At 41.0% G+C, this 16,958-nt stretch overlaps 1 protein-coding gene across 1 annotated transcript in view; it reads left to right on the forward strand.

The window, feature by feature from the left end:
- Positions 1-16,958, forward strand: part of RAB31 (RAB31, member RAS oncogene family) — a 68,006-nt gene that overhangs the window by 29,212 nt on the left and 21,836 nt on the right. The window contains exons 2-4 of the mRNA XM_050892356.1: positions 64-143; positions 2,778-2,859; positions 15,463-15,534. Coding sequence (XP_050748313.1) covers positions 64-143; positions 2,778-2,859; positions 15,463-15,534 — 234 coding nt within the window. The remainder of the gene's footprint in view (positions 1-63; positions 144-2,777; positions 2,860-15,462; positions 15,535-16,958) is intronic.

Genomic DNA, 16,958 nt, shown 5'->3' on the forward strand with positions numbered 1-16,958 from the left:
TCAGGTGAAGTATTGATATCTAGGGTCTCCTGAACTCACTGTCATGCTTTCCTTTATTTTCAGGATACAGGGGTTGGGAAATCAAGCATCGTTTGTCGATTTGTCCAGGACCACTTCGATCACAATATTAGTCCTACTATTGGGTAAGTACCACGCATAATATCTTTTTTCTTCTGTATATTTTTTAACTCACTGCCCTCTGCTGAGCTCCTTTCTTTTCCTTGCTTTCAAGGCTCTGAATACTGTTTTGTTTTTTTTTTTTCTCCAGCTTATCAATCTCACTCAAGTCTTTACTTTTCTTTAATGGCTTTCAGCTCATGTTACCTTTTCAGAGTCTGGGGCTGCACCAAACCAGGTCTGCTCTGCTCTACCTGTTCTGGGAATACAGAGAGGCCCTAAACTTACTATATTGCAGCATACTCTATTATGGAGAGGCTGACAGAGCTCTACCATTCTCCTCCTGTGAATGGTGTCTCTTGAAATAGCCTCTTTTCTGGGGCTGTCCAGAACCATGCTGTATTGACTTGTGTTGTGCATGGCCGTGACTTCCAGCTGTTCTGTTTTGCTTTTCTTCACCCATCTTACACCAAGAGATTCTTAGATGTCTTAGTCAGCTGGTGTCCTTTTCTTTTTGTCTTGTCAAGAGCTTCCCACTTTAGACTGTGTTTTGGTCATAGGACCTTAGGATTAAAGTCACGTTAGTTCCCACTGGTCAAAGAGGTATCAAATCTGATCCTTGGAGCTTAAAGAACTGAAACCCTACAACCCAAGAGGCTGTCATCTGCACAATGACCAGGGCACCCCGTAGCTGAGTAATGGCAGGAGTACCACGGGGAGCCCTTAACGTACCTATGTTGTGTGTCCTGCCAGGCTGGGCTGGAACATGGACAGTGTCTATTCCCAGGTGTGGACATGCTTTCGTCTAGGTTTAGGACGTGTCACATTATCCTGCCTTTCTCAAAATAGGGACAATGCAATTTAAACTAAGCATAATTAATTCATACCTGTTCTTTAAAAACTGCCAAGCTTCCATGTGTCAGACCATCAGGAGCCTATTAGTCCTGTAGTTGATTTTAAGTCCAAAATTTTTTCTTTTAACGTCTTAGGGTCAAATCTGCCGAGTCCAATATTACCTGGAAAATTTTGAAAATTCTTGATCTCTTACAGGAAAGGAAGCTAATATGTAATGTTCACAAAGGAGTAATTTGGGTGGGAAGGGCTGATCTGGCTTGTGTGTTAGAGCTGTTTTAAATCGTCTGTGAAGGATTGGTATTGATTGCTGTGTGTTGTTCAGAGGGTTAGACGGTATCTTCCAAAGCTCTGCCTTTCGATGCATGAAGGAGTCTTAGCTGGAAGTTGCACATTGAAGTTCCAGGACAATTTTGGACTCCTGAATGTAATGGATAGAGAAAAATGGACGGAGAGAAAGAAAGCATGTAACGAATAACATTACTGGCTGAAGGACACTTGTTTGCAGTGAAGGAATTGATGGGAACTTGAGTGGTTCTTTACTTCTAAATCATCAGCAGCCTTTTTCCCCAAGTGGTTGTTGTTGCTAAGTAAATGTCTTCTGCTCAAATGGAAAAAAAAATCCCTTTAATTTTCATAATTATGGTAACGGAAAATATTTTTCTATTTGAAGATTAAAATGTGAAGGCTAGCTTGCACACAGGTGATATTACTTGTCTATATAGATAAGGTTTTTATTTTTATTTTCTTCCAAATTAAGCAAATGCTTTAAATATACAATCCTTGCAATCTACAGTAGCTGCTGCAGCTCTGAAGTTCCTGTTTTTGAAGCTGTAAAGTGTTGCTTAATGCTTTGAGAAGGAGACTGACAACTGAAAGCACACATCCTGAAAACAATGAAAGAAAATGCCCCTTTTTTTGCCTTACTTAATATTTTTATAAGCAATGCAGCATTGTCAAATTTAAGCATTTCGCAGATGGCTGTAGAGGAGAACTCTGGTGTATCATTCTCAGGAAATGTTTTGATCAGTTATAGGTCATTTGATGTTGTTCGGTGCTTTTGTAATGACAGTGCATTGTATCAAATGCATCTTTACGAGCCAGGAAAAAAGTTACCACAAGAGAAATTGTTTAGCAGTGTCCAGATAGGATGAGGGGGAAAAAAAAAATCTACCAGAGTTTGGCAGTCTCTCCTAGCCAGCTTTCAACTGAAATGCTGTAATATAGAAAAAGCCTATAAATTTGTAACCCTCTTTCCTAAAAGAAGAAAAATCACACTGTGAAAACACGGACAAATTGCATTTCCTGCAAAAAATACAAGAAGCCACAAAGACTTCTTCATCTGAGTTGAGAGGGGGGAGAACTTTTTTCCATTTTTTTACCACGTGCATTCCAGCAGGTGACCTTTCTGTTCCCTGGTGATCCAGTCTCCTAGGTTTAACTGAAAATTTGCACATTTGTTGCCTGGTATGATGCTGGCTGATGCCTTTTTCTCAGGTCCGTACCACCAAGAAGATGTAGCTAGCTAGCAGCAGAAGCTATGTGGGAGCGGCAGGAGCATTTGTGTTCCTGGGCCCATGCACAAATGCACTCTGAACCTCAGAGGCTTTTCCCTTCTTTTAAAATACATATATAGGTATCATATATTTTATCTGAGAAGAAGGAGACTTTCACTTCTGTAGGCATTTTATCAAGGTTTTGGAGTTTCCCCATATGCAGTCTAACCCAGCAGAACTGGCTAAGGTCTATAGGTTGCATATTCAGAGTGTCGGTCATGTTACAAATTTCTGCTGCTTCCTTCTTTTCAGAGCATCCTTCATGACTAAAACTGTGCCTTGTGGGAATGAGCTTCATAAATTTCTGATCTGGGACACAGCTGGTCAGGAACGGGTGAGTATTACTTTGCAGTATGTCTTTGTTATCCTGGTCTCTTTTAGTGTGTTGGCATACTTTTTCTAAACCTTTCATCTTCAGAAGATCTTTGTAAGTATAAACCTACTGAATCTTTGCAAGGGTCTGCAAAGGAGGTGGTCAGCAGTCACCAAGTATATAGGTTCCCATTTCACAGGTGGGGACAATGCAGAGGCCGGCTGACCATACCACTTACCTAAAAAAAAAAAAGCCTGGTGTGAATTGTCAGCCACTTTCCGCAAGACAGCTCGGGCAGTGCCCAAGCGGTCTCCAGCTCCCTTCTGGTTTTGTCAGGTTTACGTGGGCAGCTTTCATTGGCGTTGGAAAGCACTTGACTTCCAGCACATGGGCTGGCGGGTGGTCTGAGCTTCGGTGGTGACTCCAGGGTTGTCCTGAGTTGGGACATTGAATATGGGCACGGGTTGTGTCTGCTGTTGTTATTTTGGAAATTAGCACTGGCAACCTGAACCACTTAGGGGTTTTGTCTTGATTTTTCAAGTGTGTGAAGTGAATTGCTCAAATTAAGTAGCTTTTCCTTTGGCTTTTCAAAAAAGCCATAATGGAGTTTGTGGGCATTAGTTCGTATTGACTGTATGTAAGCCTGGTTGGTCATTTGGTTCTTTTAATAGCCTCAATGGCTGTAGTATGCAGTAATAAATAGGCTGTAGAACTGTAGAGTTCTCTTAATACATGCCCACATTTATCTTGAGAAGTTTGAAAGAAATGGAAAAATCCATGCACACGTTTTAAAATATCTTCAAACTTCTTGTGAAATTGCACTGTTCCTGTTCATAGAAAAATGTAGCTATGCTCATGTTAGGTTGGGGTAAAATGGGATGCTTATACAGGCTGTAATGTCAGTCCTGATACATTCAACTGTATTCTCCATACCTTGTATGTGAATTGCAGGCAATGAAGATTTTTGTTGTTAAGTGCAGGACATGCTTGTGCTTTTATTTACAATGCGCAGCATGATGTAAAGTGGCCCTGATGAAATCTGTTGACTCTTAGCAATTCAGTATGTTATTTATGATAGGAAAATGGATCTTGAAAAACATATTTGAAGTATAGCATAATTCCTTCCCTTGAATCTTGTTTGTTCCATTTCTGCATGGTCTGGAGCTGATAACTAATTATTGCAAGAGGTAGCAAAGGTTCAGTTTTCTTTCCCATGGTTTGAGTTTCCTTGCTTATTCTCTCTCTTTCCTCTGCTGCCCTGCTGTGCTTTCTTTTTTTTTTCCTTTTAGCTCTTTAGCACACAAAACTCATTTTTTCACATTTAGATATAAGTATTAATCTATTTACCCATATAGTCTTAAGACTCTCAAAGCTTTTTTTTAAAGTAGGTGAATATTAATAAAGTTGTATTTACTGAACTAAATGATACCTCATTTGAGGCAGGAAATCTGTGACTGAGCTCTGACTCTTGGACACAAAATCCATCCTTCCTATCTAGTCCCTTATGTTTCCTCTCAATTTTTTTTTTAAGCTCATGTTTTTTTCAAACATCTGCTTTCCTATTTTTTTTGTGTCCCACAATGATGAGCAGTGACCACCACAAACCTTGTTAAATTGCTCAGAATCTATTACAGATAAGTTATGTTACAGGTTTTCATGTGTAATCGTGAATTATAACCTCTCTAGGCCAGGGACCATCTTTTTCTTCTGTGTTTGCACAATGTATTCCCAGTCGTTCACTAGGACTCTAGGAAACTGGGGTGATACAGTAAACAAAGTTGATGGGTGTTGAGTGCTAGCTACCAAGGCAGACAAGTTTCCCAAGGTGAGGTCCATACTGTTCCAGGTCATTCTCTGTCCTAGAACATCCCCATTTTACACCTGTCCGTGTTTCAGCTGGGATAGAGTTACTTTTCTTCCTAGTAGCTGGTATAGTATTATGGTTTGGATTTAGTATGAGAATAATGTTGATAACACACTGATGTTTTTAGTTGTTGCTAAGTAGTGTTTATACTAAGTCAAGGATTTTTCAGCTTCTCATACCCGGCCAACAAGAAGGCTGGAGGGGCACAAGAAGTTGGGAGGGGGCACAGCCAGGACAGCTGGCCCCTACTGGCCAAAGGAATATTCCATACCATATGATGTCATGCCCAGTATATAAACTGGGGGGAGTTGGTTGGGAGGGGCAGATCGCTGCTCAGGAACTGACTGGGCATGGGTCGGCAAGTGGTGAGCAATTGCATTGTGCATCACTTGTTTTGTGTATTTTAATTCTTTTAGTAGTATTATTGTAATTTTATTATTATAATTATTTTTCTTCATTTCTGTCTTATTAAACTGTCTTAATCTCAACCCACGAGTTTTTTGGGTGGTTTTCCCCCCCACCCCAATTCTCTCCCCCATCCCACTGGGTGGGGGGAGTGAGTGAGCGGCTGCATGGTGCTTAGTTGCCAGCTGGGGTTAAACCACAACAACAGCTAAACACTTGATGCTTCTCAATAGCTTATTCACTTTAATTTGTATCTGGGATTTTGGTTCCTTTGTCTTGTGTTGTTCCTTCTGATCTGCTATTCAAGAACAAATGTCTCTCCCTATTAATTTCTTTCTTGTTATCCTCTGAACAACAATGATGACCCAAAGCTTCCAGCCTACTCCAACCTTTGGGCCTATTGCTATTTTTCATAGTGTACTAATAAATGTCTTCTGAGTGGTGTTTCTACTTTGAGAGCTGTTGTCCTTCCCTTGTTCTTTGCGATTTTTGTTGAGCCTTTATGTTCCACTGCTGAAGTCTGGAAGTTTTGTCAATGCCCCTGTTGTCTATACTGCTGATAGCAGTGTTTAGGACTTCCTGCTCTTTCAACATTGCCTTCGTTTGGCTTCGTTCTCCTAAACGCAAGGCCAAGCACAGGACTTGCGTGTGCTTATTCTGGAGTTGGGGCACTCTGTCCTTCCCCAGCTGTGCCAGCTGTTGCTGTGTCTACGTGCTGATGTGGAGCCTTCACAGCAGAAGAGCCCCAGGTGAGATTTAACTGAAGCCTTACTTATGCCATGAAAGTTAAGCTCAAATCTTAACCACGGTAGAGCGGGCAGGCAGAAACAACAGCAGCAGCACTTCTGTGCTCCTTGTTCATGAGTTTCTCCTTTTTCATGAGTTTTCTCCTCCTTTTTCATAAGTTTCTCTGGGCAACGAACTGGGAAACTGCCAGCTTGGAGAGTGTAGAGAAACCACTCTTAAATATCTTAGTCGCAAGCCCTTATTTAAGCAATGCTCTGTGAGAACCAGTGTGCCTCCTGGCTGCCTTCAGTCAGCTGGGAGAAACTGGAAATTCACGTGGCTGCTTCTGAAAAGGAGTGGTGTCCTGGGTGCTCAGAAAAGCCAGCTGGAAGCACTCAGCACCCCCTTGAGGCATTAAATCAACTTTCAGATAGCCACTTGTAATGTTGCAAGCCTTCGGAAATGCCAGTCATTGTTGGGTTTAAAAGCTTGTAGGAACACCTGAGTTAGTTGAAGAACCTTAATATACAGGCCAGCCAGTCAGAGGTTGGTCATGGAGAACAGATAACTTCTGATTCATATGGATAATAGATATAATATTTTATTTCTTTTGTGTCAGGAAACTCGAAATTGTAGGCAGAGTAGAGAAGGAACCAGAATTGCCATTTAGAGGGAAATAAAGAGCAAACATCACTTCTGCAGAATGACAATAATGCAGCAGAAAATGGAGATGGAAAGCATTTCTATCATAGTCTTGGTGGGAGCGAATGCTCAGCATGCTTTCTGGAGGAGACCCTGGAGAGGTGTATGTGGCTCTCCAGCAGCTCTCACTGTGGAAAATTCACATTGTACTTGATTACAAAAAGAGAGAGCTTCTTAATCCTTTTATCTTGTTTTTTCTTTTCCTTTTTTTGGGTAGGGAGAACCTTAAACTGGCAGCGCGCTTAACAAAATCCCCCTACTTCTCTATGCCTAAGTACTGGTCTCTGCAGACCCAGTTGCTTTGTGTTGGTGTGCTATCAGACAAGCTTGCTTTATTCTGTTTCTCAGACTCACCTGCCCTCCCCCACTATTTTCTAAATGTCACTTTTTTCCCCATCTCACTTTTTCCCCATCAGCTTTAAATTGTTGCTGTGGACTTCAGGACTTAAATGCATGACAATTATGTTATTATTAGCAAAGATTCCCTCCCCTAAGAAGAGTCTCTGTCTCTTCACAAGTTGGTTAATGATGTTTTTATTAGCATATATTTTGGTTCATGGTGCCCTAAGTAGCTTCTAATTACAATGCTTTGTCTGAATACCTTGGGTGGCTGCCAGCTTTCCATTTTGCCAGCTGAGGAATATTGTAGCAAATAGTTAGGGAGCCTGAGGGCCATGTTTCTAGGGCAGGAAAATTTATCTGTCCTTTTAAAATTTACTGTGTTGAACTCTGCAATTTTTAATTTTGTTTAATAGAAGGAGCCTCAATTACTTGAGCCCAATTTAAACCTTGATAGGAATTACCCTGAGCTGTGGGCTTTTTTCTTTTTTTTTTTTTTTTTTTTTTTTTAAATGGCTCCATTTCCAGGAAAAGGCTGACTAATGAGATATCTGCAGCGCTTTATAGCCCCCTCTTTTCTGAGTGACAGTAGTTGTTCTGGTGATTCAGAGACAGTGTCACAAGGTAGGGGGTGAAAATGCTCTGTGGGAGGAGGACTTGTCCTTGCCGCAGCCTTGACTGGGACATTTCCCCTAAGCTGAGCAACCTAATCACTGAGCTTATGGATGCTTCCTCTGAAACCAGGCTATCCTGAGAGGACTTAACACTAACTATCAATGACTTGAATTACTTCTGCAGTCAAGACGTGGCCTGAATTTTGCTCTGCAGTTTTATATAGGTGACTCTGACTGTAGCCCACAGCTCGGTCAGCGTGGAGGTGGTTCCTTGTATGTGGTGTAAGGAATTCCCTGCAATGAGCCACTGCTTGCGTGCTGCAAAGGTCAACAGGTGATTTGGTAGTATGTGCATTTGTGAGAGCACAAATGCCATTAGAGCTAGTAAATGAATATGTTATTTTCACTGTTTTCAGAGTGAGCATAAAGCATGGTAAATCATTTAAGAGATGCATGTGGATGTGTGTTGAAGATTAAGGAAAAAAAAAAACCTTGTAGCATGTGTTGCTTGACAGTGAGCCGCGGTTTAGGTGTAATGTCTCTTGCATCCTTTGTTTAATGACTGTAAACTTCAGAAGGGCTAAGCACAGGTCACTTCTGTGATGTTGCAAAAGTTTGTTTTCTGCTTATTTAAAATATCTTCAAAAGATTATCCTAAAATGGTGGAATTTTTCCCTCTTCACTTCAAGAATTCTTACATATTTGAGAAAAATGCTCATTCTTATATATCTATCTATCTTCAATTTAACTAGCAAAAAATACCTGTAGGTCAGACACAGACAGTTCTTTCCTGATTTATTCAGCTTGTGAATCCTGAGAACTGGAATCTCAGCCTTCAATCATGTAGGGGAAACTACTCAAGGTTATAAAATGCTAAATGGTATCTGATAGTGGCTTTCATGCATAACATTTTTCCATTCGCTCTTTGCCAGCTGAGAATGTCAGGAATTTTGTATCCCTCCCTGTGCTGCTTCTTGTGAGAGAAGCTTATGTGTCAGGATAATCTGTTTGACGCTTCTGATTTTTGCCTTTGCTTCTCTCCACACCCCAATTTTCTGTTTGTTGGCAGCCGCTGCCTCGAAGGTGACAGGAACGGGGCATGTAAATGTGCAGACTTGGGCAAATAGAGGCTCCCAAGCTGTAGAATAGGTACTGTTCATGGTGCACAGACTGCTTCAATGAGCTCGTGCAACGCAGATGCAGTGGTGGCAACCTCTCGCTCTTCCCCCGTGGGTGCTTACCTGATCCATGGAAGCAGTTAAGGCAGCTCTCCTCAACAGGCTGGTAGTAACGTGTTTCTGGCACTGGTCTGCCATGCTCTTCAACATGAGAACCTCAGCAGTTCGGGTTGTAGGTATGGGGGCCAAAGCGTGAGGAGGAACGTGCTTCAGGTGGGTTTGGGGACAGGACTGAAGGGGTTTGTGGGGGTGGCGTGGCAGGAAGGGCCAAGGACAGGAGAAACAGGAGACCCAAAATCACCTACGGAGGCGCTGGGAATGGACTGCTGAGCGAGGGGACTGAGGTGTATGAAGGTCCTAGTCTAGAAAGGTGAGTGTGTGTAATAGGAAGGGGAAGGAAGTTGCAGAGCTATGTCACTGCCCACACACATAAGCGGCTAGCAGAGAGCCAGAAGCTGTGGCTGTCCTTATCATTAATGGCACCCAGATAAAGAAAGGGTAAGGATCTCTGACCTGGAGAGGAGCCAAGTGGTTTGGTCTTGGCCACTCAGATGCAACGTATGTAGTCAGAGAGCAGCTTCTCAAGAATGGGAATGAAATCTAGGCAAATGATTACAGCTGTCAGGAAGCAAATCTTGTGCTGCTATGCACCTGCAACTGCTTGAAAAGGCACCATGTGGAAAAATCTTAGCTGAATTCAGCCCTTGATGTGAGAAGGTGCATAACACTTCCTGAGCACTGGTCTGATTCTGCTTACTCTGTGCATCCTTACCCTTTCCAGTCGTGCTTGTAGGCAGAATTATAATCCTTTTGCAGCAAGAACAAGTGATGTTCTTCACAGTCTAGGACAGTAAAAGCAACCCAGTGGAGGAGTTGTGGGGAGGGTTCGTTGTTGTTGTTGTTGGTTTTGGTTTTGTTTTTTTTTTTTTCCTCTTGGCTGTGGAGTTTGGAAGAGATAGCCCTGCTGTGGCAGTAAGCCAGCGCTGGGGCGTAGCACTACAGGATGGTGCAAAGAGCTGCTGACATGAATTAGTGTTCCCTGGTGTGCCTGGCAGATTGAATGAATCCAGACTGTCTTCAGCAGCATTTGTCAGCCTCTATATAAATAGGCAGGAGTGGTAGTTTTTTATTTCTGTATTTATTTGGCCTCTGTTTTGCTTTCTAAACCAGCATTACATAAGACATGGTTAAGAGACTTTACTATCACAGCTCGGGTGTGATTTATGTTGTGTTCCCTTGAATTTGTTTTTCCCTTCTAAGTATTGCGATATGGCTACTCTGTGGGTTTTTCTTCTTCCCCATTCTGTACTGTTAGTACAGAGGAAATGTGAAAAGCATTACCTATGACCAAATATACTCCTCCATGATGAGATGCACAGGAAACAGAAAGCAAAATACTACAGAGCTTTTAAATAGGTGGTAGATTCCTTAATGGCTGGTTGGTTCCATTTTTCTGCCCTTTGTAAGGGCAAAGCTTCTGTTGACTGCAGTGAGATGGCCAGACGAAGGGTTGCAGAATCCAAAATACTCCTGGAATCAACGACAGCAACTCTAGTTATGCTGAACTTGCATTTGCACCACCTAAGACTGAATTTGTCCTCTCTGCTTCAGGGCTGTACAGCTGTAAAGGTTAGACAGCTTCTAGTTGGATCCTGAGAGAAAAAGGGGACCTGCTTTCAGAGGAAATTTCGTAATGCCCACGTGGCCTCACTACTTCTTCCTTAGTGGCAGAAATGATGAATCACAAGTACAGAGTGGATGTGTTGGTAGAGGAGCACCAGTACAAAGGTGCTCTGAACCCAGTTAGCATTGCACCGGTACTTATGTGACTGTGTAGCTATGTAGCACGCTGTGTGGAGCACTTTAAGGAAGAGAGTCTTAAAAGTCTGCCTGAAGCTACACAAGTCATTGATTTGGGGTTTTGGCATGTCTTTGGTAAAATAAGTTTCTTTTTTATATTTTGAATGGCCCTTTCGGCCTGGCTGTAGCTGTTGAACCCTACAACTTAACTAGTGCATTGCATGGTTTAGTGACCTCAGCCTCACGAGTTGTTATCAACCCCTACAAAAGCAGAACAGGTCTAATAAGTGATAAAGTGGGTCAGTATTTGCAAATAGGCAAACTTTTTGTGGATACTGAATGAGAGGCACAGGACTTCTAAATTTCCACAGTAGGTGAGCTGCTAATGATACTTTACTCATGATACAAAGATGGGAGGTATTCCCAATGCCTAGAAGGACATGGTGGAAGGTGGTGGGAAACGGTGGGGATGAAATTCAGTAGTATAAGTAGCAGGTCCCTGTACCTTTTGACTCCCAACAAAAATGTATGCTGTAAAGTTGTAGGTGATTTTTTTTTGGAAGCGGGAGGAAAGCCACCTGTGAATGTATTTACTGGTTAAAGGATGATCATGTGTGTATGATGCAGCCATGAGAAATGTGTTACATGTTAGCGGAAGTGCAGTTAAGGCTGGTTTATGTCTAGAGTGCTGCATACAAACCTGGTCACCAGTGGTCAGGAAAGATGAACTGAAGCTGGACGAGGCGCAGAGGAAGTCAGTTAGACCCTTCTTTCTCCCAATTACCTTATCTTCAGACTGGAAGAGCCTGGTTTACCAGACTGGCAAAGTTAAGACCGTAAGACTGCTCTATATTCATTCAGCTAAAGGCAAGCATTGTTGCTTGAATTTTAGTAAGTCAAGGTGCAAGTAAATTACAAGTAATTTAGTAATTAGGAATTCAGAATTTTATTAATCGTCAAAATAATATGATCCCTGTAGAAGTATCATGGAAAAAAAAACCTGAATGATTTTAGGCTGGACCTTGATCAGCTTTTGAAACAGGTTAGGAATGTGGTTATATGTGGTGGTGGGAGCTGATAGACGACTGGTTCAGGTCTGTGTTTCCCTGTTAGCCCAAGGTGATGTGAGCTACTGTTGGCTGCAGGTAGGGCTGACATCTGCCAGAGCACTGCTCTTGGCTGCGGGTTACGGAGGGGCTGACTCCTCGGCAAGTTGGGATTGCGACCTGGGTGTCCGTGTAGCAGAGCTGGGGGTGGCTGCCCAAGCGTTTTAGGTGGCCCTTCTCGAGAAGCAGAGCTGTTTTCATGCCAAATCTCAAACTGCTCCTGTTTCTCCTAATTTTCTTGGGAATTACTGGATGCAGAAATACTGAGCTGTAAAATCCAGGTTATAGACATTGTAATTTATAACACAGAAGGTAGTCCCGTGAGATTTAATTTTGTGAGCTGATTTTTTGTGTGTAGCTTGTTTTGGGCATCTGTCCCACATTTGGTCCTTGGCAGGTGAAAAATGTGCACATTAGTATTTTGCATCCCTTTAATTAATTTTGCATGACTCTCTTTTTCCAGGTAATTAGGCCAGAAAAAGGTTCAAAAGGACTTTGCTTTTGGGCACTGATTTAAAAGAAAAAAGGAAAAAAAAAAAAGCATCAAATAAGCATAATTATTTGCATAATATTTTTACTAGTATGTTTGTGATATTGGAAAATCCATACTCCTAAAACACATTCATTAAGAGTCTTATTACTAGATCATGAAACTTACTCAGAGTTACAATTTTTCAACCCCTCTTGATTCATTCAGTGTTACAAAGAGTCTTTTCCTGTTTTCTTGTGGACAACAGTGATTTCTTATGACTGGGACATAGTGTATCATCGTGTTTGTTTATTAGACTGTACAAAAGAATGACAAAGGGGATTTAATTTTGGTTTTATTTGCTATTCTGTACTGTGATAACTGATAATAGTTGTTACTATTGTACTTTCAGTTGTTATTAAACAATTTCAAAGTACTTTTTTTTTCCCCTCACAGACTGCAGGAAATTGCATTACAATGCATTGTAATCCCATTTTGGTCACTTTGTCCAATGTAAAATATGAAATCTTGAGTGTCAGGTTTATCCAAATAGGAATATAAAATTACATGCCAGATGAAATCTATCACTTGATAAAAAAAACACAAATCCTGAAGCCACATGTCCAAATATGGATGAAATGTTTTCTCCTCTTAAAAGGCCTTATAGCTAAAATATTACTATAGAATCATGAAAGAGGAAATAACTGTCCTGTCAGCTGAGCTAGTAAATAGATTTTCAGTAGAGTAGGGAGGTCATACTTATATGTTAACAACAACTACTGAACCTGAGTGCCTTTCAAAGGCAGTTGCCTTTTTGAGCCTAGCTTGCTGTGGTCTTGCCCTCCCTCTTTCCGGAATATTTAAGTAGATTATTTTGTCTTAAATAGCAGAGGAACTGCATTCCTCCCGCATGCTGCGCCTCTGGTTGCTGCTTTTTATGTTTCTTGACACAAGGAGCAGGTCAAACATAGTTTGACATCGTTTGGCATTTCTGTTACTGAAATGCAACACACTGTTAAAGTGATTAATTAACCTCCAAAAATGTTTCAGAAGAAGTTTTCTTTGTTCATGCGTATTACCTGCACTGGTTTAAAATGATTATTGCTTCCATTATAGGAAAGAAAGTAAAACTGCCAGTGGCAGTAGACTGTACCAGCAGATATGTGCACAAAGTAGTTCTGCAAGTGCAGAGCTATTTGAGTGTGGTCTAAATCGATGTGAATCTGGCTTCTAGTGGTCCTGTCCTTCCTCCTTTTTCTCAGCCATGCTTTCCCACCCCTTCCTTTCGGCTGAGCCTGGGGCTTATCTGATGCACAATAAGCTGGTTTGGGAATCCAGCTAAAAATCCTACCCAAAAAATGGTAGTTTGCATCCTGGTTCCAGTTTGCATCCGGTTCTACTTGTCCAGGATCCAGTGAAAGAGGTCTGCTTTTTTGTTTGTTTTTTTTAAAATTATTATTACTTTTATTTTTACTTTTCGGCCTTAACACTGGCAATATTCTTCAGTGAAACAGCTATTATGGAAAGTGTTCTTGTTACCTGGTCAAAAGAAAAGGGAGAGAAATTCCCAAGATGTTGTATAGGTTCTCAGTGTGCTTTCTGGGCCAGTATTGAAGGAATTCGAAGCATGTGAGTTTAAATGCATGGCTCCTGTGAAGTGGGATTACTGTTATCTGAGAGCTCTTTGTAAATTCACGAATACCCTGTAATCTAGATTAAAACCAAATCAGCATGTGTGTAGAGTATGTCGTTTTTTTCCAGGAGTTTACAGGCTGGGAGGAGTGTGCATACACCACGAAGGATCAGATCTACCCTCCACAATTAAGGTCCCTGATTTTCAGGCTACTTTAATGCAACACACAGTTGGACAATGGCCTTAACAACATGCTTTAACTTTTGGTCAGCCCTGAATTGGTCAGGCAGTTGGTCTAGATGATCGTTGTAGGTCACTTCCAACTGAAACAGTCTATTCTATTGTAACACACTGGAAATTTCTGTCATGATCTGGAAGCCTAAAAATTCTGGAAAGCATTTATTACATTAAACATCCAAGTAATAAAGCCACACACTAAAAGCCTGGAAGGCACGTGTCTACCCAACTCCCTCAGGATCTTGGCTGATCCCTTTTCTTCAGACCATGCTTCTTGACTGATTCCTCTTTCTTTCCTCATCCTCCTTCCTGCTGTTTTCTCCTATTAATGAGCTCTCCCACCTGCCTCGCTCCCCAAAACACTTCAGCACTTGACCATCTGTCACTGCTGCTGTGCATCCTTACTGTTATAAGAGAAAGCATTGACCTTGAGCTGGAGTGTGTGATCTGTCATAAATAGCTTACAAACTGGCAAATGAACCAATATTACAAATAACTCGCTTTATACATTGTACATGAAACAGCAAGAAATGTGGAGGCTGCCAGGTCTAAGCACTCAGTTCTGAGGAAAAGATGTGTCCAGTAAATCTGCAGAGGTTTGCAATGTCACACATGGATTCGTGCACTTTCACTGGGCAGTGAGATTCATACCCTGCCTAATAAGGCATTTGATTTAGGAGTTGACCTCAGTTATTAGCTGCAGCTTTATATGAAGCTTTTGCAGATCACTTTGCAAATAAAAATTTGTAAAATGGCTGCGTGAGTACAGTGAGACTAAATGATTTTTCCAAGAAAGATTATTTTTTGTTTGCTTAAGACTAAGTAGTTGAATCAGCAGAAAGGCTTTTTGTCTTCCTTTCTCTGTGTAATTATAAGCTGAAATTATAAATCAGCTGCTTAGTCATGGTAAATTATGAAAATTATGCTGTTCATTGGCAAGCTGTTGTTATAATAAACATATTTATTGCTTGGTTTTTTTTCTTAAAGTATGTTTCCCTTGAAACAAAAAGCTGAAGAGTAACTTAAACTGCAAGAACCAATGTTTTTCAAAATCTGTCATAGTATAGGATAAGTAAACATGACAGGTGTTCAGAGTTTTCTGACAAGTTAATTTTATCCAAATCATTTGCAGAGTTTTATAAAACTTGAACCCAAGCTGAATCCAGTCTGTTACAACTACAAAGCAGAATGTTGCAGTTTGCCAGGGGAAGGGGTCTATATGCTGTCAGGTTAGGCCTCCAAGTGTAGGGGATCTTCATCTCAAAACTTGTCCTGAGTCCATGCCCTGTAATGGACAAGATGCATTGAACCAGTAAGTGCTGATTGCATAAATCCAGTTGGATGAAAAACAGCAGGAGATAAGGGAGCTCTGCTTCCCTGGCTTTTAAGGAAAATTAGAGATGGGCAACCACTGAAGAGGTCTTTTCTCTATAGGATGAAAGAAAGTTGGTGGTCCTGCCATGGCAAGTCTTTGTGACCTGACAAAGTGTGTGATAATTCTGATTTATTAATGATGTTTTTTTGTTGGGGGGGGGGGTTATGTTTTAACAGTTTCATTCCTTGGCTCCAATGTACTACCGAGGTTCAGCAGCAGCCGTGATAGTTTATGATATCACCAAACAGGTAAGACCTTCTGTATGCTTTTCGCCTGTGTTAACTCCTCTGCTTGGGCCAGAGTTGGAGTTAAAACCCACAATTGCAGAAGTATTTATATGTTAATCCCAGTTCGTGTCAGTGGGGTTTATATGCTTCAGTAGTTTGTGTAGATCTGGATGGAGGTGTCCAACTGCCTTAAAAAATTAAATATGAAGTCCTGCTTCTGTGTTTTTTAAACTTCATCTAGACAAAAGGTTGGAGACTGCATTTTGTCAAAGTTTCTTTGGATTTCCTCTGGCTAGGCAGACAGGGTAATATCCTGCAATACCCCCTACCACCACCACCACCTATGTTCTCTGTACGGAGTTGAATTTTTACTGCAAAAAGCAGCTGGCTGCTTTATCAACTGAACAGAAATTCAGTTGTTTGCATATTACTGATTTTAAAACTAATTATTTTTAACTAAGCATATCATCTCATGTTTGCATTGCAGGACTCATGTCTTAACTTTGAAACCAGTAATGAAATAATAAGTCTCTGACCTTTGTCTCAACATTATTCATTTGGAATGAAAATTGTATTTTCAGATCCTAAACTGCTCTTGCTCATTTCTCAGGCAAAGGAGGCTAGGGGGTTCTCGCTGAATGGCTCTTCCACTGCTTTTGAAAGAGACCCCTGCTGATAAAGCTGAGTTAGAGGAGGCATTAATGGATGGATGGTCATGACAGTTCACTAGCATTTTATTCCTTTCCTGCCAATTGAATTGTTTACTACTAGGTTGAGAGGGCTGGGTTCGTTCTCCAGTGCATTAGTGTAATGATCTGTGGCTGATGATGGTGGCCACTGTTGCACAGCGGTACTGTTCTCCTTTGCTAATTTGCCAAGAAAAGATGAGGAAGAGTGAATCGTGCTGGATTGATACTTATTTTTAATTTAAATATCTTACAGTTGATCTTGTAATGCATTGTAAGAATAGAATTTTGTTTTGCCAGCCTTTCTCCAAGCTTATGTGGAACAGCCCTCAGAATAAAGAGGGGAAAATAGCAAAGGAAGGTCAATGTGTATTTCACTTTCTGATGCTTAATATTCAGCATTGATCATTAAAGGAGAATGGATATTTTTTTCCCAAATGACTGATAGTGCTCTCCCTTCAGTGATACCGATATAGCCATTGCTGATTTAGACACAACTCTTATGTGCATTTCTGAAGGAGAAAAAATTATTTATAATATATTTGGGAGCTGTCATGGTTTAACCCCAGCCAGCAACTAAGCACCACGCAGCCACTCCCCACTGCCCCTCCCAGTGGGATGGGGAGGAGGGAAAAAAAAAAAGGTAAAACTGATAGGTTGAGATAAGTACAGTTTAATAACTAAAGTAAAATAAAATACACTACTAACTAAGAACAATAATAATATAATAATAATTGTAATGAAAAGGAATATAACAAA

Source organism: Gymnogyps californianus, chromosome 2, assembly GCF_018139145.2.
Source record: "Gymnogyps californianus isolate 813 chromosome 2, ASM1813914v2, whole genome shotgun sequence".
In the NCBI taxonomy this organism is placed as follows: domain Eukaryota; kingdom Metazoa; phylum Chordata; class Aves; order Accipitriformes; family Cathartidae; genus Gymnogyps; species Gymnogyps californianus.